Genomic DNA, 4314 nt, shown 5'->3' on the forward strand with positions numbered 1-4314 from the left:
CCTCCCTCCCTCCCTCTCTCTCTCTCTCTCGAATGAGTTTGTGATTGTATGGTTCGTCAGAGTTTCCTGCAGAGATAAATCCGACTTCACAACTTCCACAATTCACAACTTTTACACACACAAGGGTGATACATTAAAAAACATAGGTTAAAACTATGAATAACGGAAAGAGCCACCTCTTGAATCTATTATTTGAAGTTTGAAGGCATCTGCGGAAGGCCTATACTGACTGCGCAGAGCATGTGGGGTGTTTAAAAGACTTTCTCAGATATCTCTGAAGTGAAAACATCATTTAAAAGATGCGTGTAAAGAAAGTCAAACAAACATGAAATACCAACTGCTAAAGTAGGCAGAAACTGTATGCATTGCATTTAGTATCTTCAAAAACAGATATCTTTGTAAATGTACGATTTCAACTTGAGGCATGAATATTGCTAGGTGCAATTTTTACTCGTACACGTTTATGAAGAGAAAAAAAACGTGAAGCATTATATATATATATATAATTTTTTTTTTTTTTTTTTTTTTTTAAACATCATTTGTTTTTTCAGGATGAAAAGTACGAGTTCCATGTCATGTAAGAACAGACTACATTATATCACATTTCAGCCAGTGTCTACTAGATGCGCGCAAGGTTCTTCTCAGAGCATCAGGCTTTCACATAAGTAGGCCAAACGTGAACTAGGACAAAAGCTATTATTCGGCCATGCATTCACTAAACTCAGTTTTCTGAATTTCAACATCCAGAGCAAAATAACAGTCAGCAACCTCCCGACAATCTCATAGATTGATGATGTAAACCGACCAATCGCACTGATGCTGAGGCATGGCGGGCTGTTATTTGGTGAGTGAATGTTAGTAGGGGGAGAGCGCCCTCTCCAATGATGGTCCAAGCACGGGGTCACGTGCTGCCCCCCTCCTTCCCCATCCATCAGGGGTGGACTGTGTTGTCTTTTCAATTCATTTATCTGCAGGAATGATTGCGACTATCAGTCTGAAGCTCACCGCCTGACTGAGGAGGTGAAAGTTGCGCCACAGGAAGATAAACCGCAAAAGACAATATTGCACATGATTTGCGTGCGCATCGGATGAGCAGGAGAGGGAAATTCCTCTCCACTAAAAGTAAATTAGGAATAGGGAATCGGAGTTCACCTCGCACAGACACAAGTCAGAGAAATAGCAAGCAGAGACAGGTGCTAGAGATTCTTCCTCTCTCAGTCTTCTCCGCTGCAGACTGAAGATGCTCTTGGACGCAGGACCGCAGTATCCCACCATTGGAGTGACTACATTCGGCTCCACCAGACATCACTCAACAGGCGAAGTTACAGACAGAGAAGTGGCTTTGGGTATCAATCCGTTCGCCGACGGTATGGGCGCTTTCAAAATCAACCACAGCTCCCACGACCTCGGCTCTGGGCAAACGGCGTTTTCCTCGCAAGCGCCCGGCTACGCCGCCGCCGCTGCCCTGGGACACCATCATCACCCCACTCATGTCAGCTCGTACTCCACCGCCGCCTTCAACTCCACTCGGGACTTTCTCTTTCGCAATCGGGGCTTCGGAGACGCCACGAGCGCGCAGCACAGTCTGTTCGCCTCCGCCGCTGGAAGTTTCGCCGGACCACATGGACACTCTGACGCCGCTGGGCACCTGCTCTTCCAGGGACTGCACGAGCAAGCGGCCACGCACGCGTCCTCCAACGTGGTGAACAGTCAGATGCGCCTGGGCTTCTCCGGGGACATGTACGGCAGGGCCGAGCAATACGGACACGTCGCGAGCCCCAGGTCCGATCACTACGCCTCTACGCAGTTGCACGGCTATGGCCCCATGAACATGAATATGGCTGCCCATCACGGGGCAGGGGCCTTCTTTCGCTACATGAGACAGCCCATAAAGCAAGAGCTCATCTGCAAATGGGTCGAACCAGAGCAGCTGACGAATCCGAAAAAGTCTTGCAACAAAACTTTCAGCACCATGCACGAGCTCGTGACCCACCTGACGGTGGAGCACGTTGGGGGACCAGAGCAGTCGAATCACATTTGCTTTTGGGAAGAATGTCCCCGGGAAGGGAAACCGTTTAAAGCAAAGTATAAACTTGTGAATCATATCAGAGTGCACACCGGAGAGAAACCGTTTCCGTGTCCTTTCCCCGGCTGTGGAAAAGTATTTGCCCGATCGGAAAATCTGAAAATCCATAAAAGAACCCACACCGGTAAGAAAGGCCCCCCCCCCCCCCTTCCATATATATTAATTGCTATATTAACATTGCTATGGTACTGATAACATTTTGTGTGTATATGTTGTAATTATGGGACTTAAAATGGCAAGCAAATAATGTAATTGTTGCATTATTTGTTTATTTGTCCTATCGATAATTTTCATGCCAAGCATATGTATGCAAATAATGCAAATAAGTATGCAAATTATTATTTTTATTCGAGATATATATATATAAACATGTAGGAATACAGAACCGTTGCAAAATAACGTAAACAATTTGGGTGTAATTTAAAGAGATTATTTTGTGAGTCGTGTTTCGTAGTGGAAAATGGACAGGAACTTTTTTAACGCGTTTATATTTGCTCATATTTATTTGCTGTATTTATGTATCTCCAAATGTAACATATTTTAATTAATAATTATAATAATAATTATAATAATAATAATAATAATAATAATAATAAACATGTGCTGGCATCCTAAAATGCGTATTTTGAGAGATGTTTGCTCTGTTTTTGTTAGGTGAAAAACCTTTCAAGTGTGAGTTTGAAGGCTGTGACAGACGCTTTGCGAACAGTAGTGATCGCAAGAAACACATGCACGTCCATACATCTGACAAACCATATCTCTGCAAAATGTGTGATAAATCCTACACACATCCCAGCTCCCTCCGGAAACACATGAAGGTAACAATAACATTACCGTGCATTCTTTTTTTCATCTACATTATTTATTTTTTTACTCTTTCATTTTTTTGTCTTATTTAATTTCTGCGCTGATTTAAAAATAACGCGTTTTTACTGTTTACTTTTATTTACGGTCTTTTATGCAATGTTTTTAATGTGGTGAATAATGTTATTATATGCACCAAAATGATATGTGATTTTGATATAAAAGCTAACGCTAAATACCGCCATAATCTAAACATAAAGCTAAATACAGTCTGACTGAAATTGTCAGGCGCAATCTGTTTGAGATTCGAAATTATGAGGCACATGTGAAAGTATAGTTTTATGGTTCTCAGGTTCACGAGTCGTCGTCTCAAGGACCCCAACCCTCCCCGGCAGCCAGCTCCGGCTACGAGTCCTCCACGCCGCCCACCATCGTGTCCCCTTCCACAGAAAACCAGAGCAGCAGTTCCATATCACCAGCATCATCCACAGTTCACCACACGAGCAGCCACAGCACCCTTTCGTCAAATTTTAATGAATGGTACGTGTAAATATTTTCAAAAGACTGCAGAATTAAGACTGCTTTGGAACCAAGACTCAAAAGTCAGCCTATTCTCGCGTGGACCTACATACACATACATTGTGAAGAAGCTGAGAGGTTTTCTGAAACCGCTGTCTATAGAGCAGTGCATGGACGGGGTGTGCAACGCTCTTGACAGCCTTTTTCCGATTTTTGTCCTCCATTTATTTTGCTCTCTTCTTCTTTCTTTCTCATATTTTCGGAAGACTGCACAGAGAACTCCAATTGCATGCTACCAGCAGGTCACAGCCTGTTTTTTTGTACATAAAGATTCACCTAGTTTAAAATGTAATATTTTATTTTGTAAATAGTCATGATACAGATTAAGGGAATTTGTGAAAAAATGTGGTCCCTTGATATATGGTAAATGAAATGGTTTTACGAATATTGCGATGAATAGTCTTGACTGAAAAGAATGTTATAGTTTATGTGTACCAAATGTGAATTACCCAGTATTACCACAGTCTACACGTTTACCTAACCGATTAGTATTAATGTGCTTTTGTATCCAGTGCAACATTTCGTCTCCAGTCCAGTCTGAGTAGCACACAGTTGTTGTTATTTAATGTCATGTCGATAAACCGTGTAGTGAAAGCCTGAAGCTTCGTGTCAATCTTGTTTATGTAAGTGATAAAATATAAAGCTATCTGTCTATTGCATTGGCAATTGCAAGAAATTATTACTTGTATATATCTCAATTTTCCATATTTATCCGCATGTAAAGGACCGATAACACATGTTAGAGATAATCGGTATTTATGGAAAATGCGTTCGTAGGGTATGTAAAATTTAGTTTACAAAATAATGTTTGTTACTTTTCGTACAATATTAAAGAATTAAACGTA

At 41.7% G+C, this 4314-nt stretch overlaps 1 protein-coding gene across 1 annotated transcript; it reads left to right on the forward strand.

Annotated features, from left to right (window-relative positions):
• Positions 1-953: 953 nt before the first annotated feature.
• On the forward strand, positions 954-4063 carry LOC107588038 (zinc finger protein ZIC 1). The gene is made up of 3 exons (XM_016276030.1): positions 954-2210; positions 2741-2904; positions 3243-4063. The coding sequence occupies exons 1-3, from the start codon at positions 1241-1243 to the stop codon at positions 3438-3440; spliced, it is 1332 nt and encodes a 443-aa protein (XP_016131516.1). The 5' UTR covers positions 954-1240; the 3' UTR covers positions 3441-4063.
• Positions 4064-4314: the final 251 nt, after the last annotated feature.

The sequence above is a fragment of the Sinocyclocheilus grahami genome, unplaced genomic scaffold (assembly GCF_001515645.1).
Source record: "Sinocyclocheilus grahami isolate Dianchi unplaced genomic scaffold, SAMN03320097.WGS_v1.1 scaffold98.1, whole genome shotgun sequence".
NCBI lineage: Eukaryota > Metazoa > Chordata > Actinopteri > Cypriniformes > Cyprinidae > Sinocyclocheilus > Sinocyclocheilus grahami.

Excerpts from the sequence above, each read along its gene's own strand:
- LOC107588038 (XM_016276030.1), top strand. The coding sequence starts at position 1,241 with ATGCTCTTGGACGCAGGACCGCAGTATCCCACCATTGGAGTGACTACA. Across the intron at positions 2,211-2,740 it reads CCATAAAAGAACCCACACCG|GTGAAAAACCTTTCAAGTGT; the intron begins GTAAGAAAGGCC and ends TGTTTTTGTTAG. Across the intron at positions 2,905-3,242 it reads CCCTCCGGAAACACATGAAG|GTTCACGAGTCGTCGTCTCA; the intron begins GTAACAATAACA and ends TATGGTTCTCAG.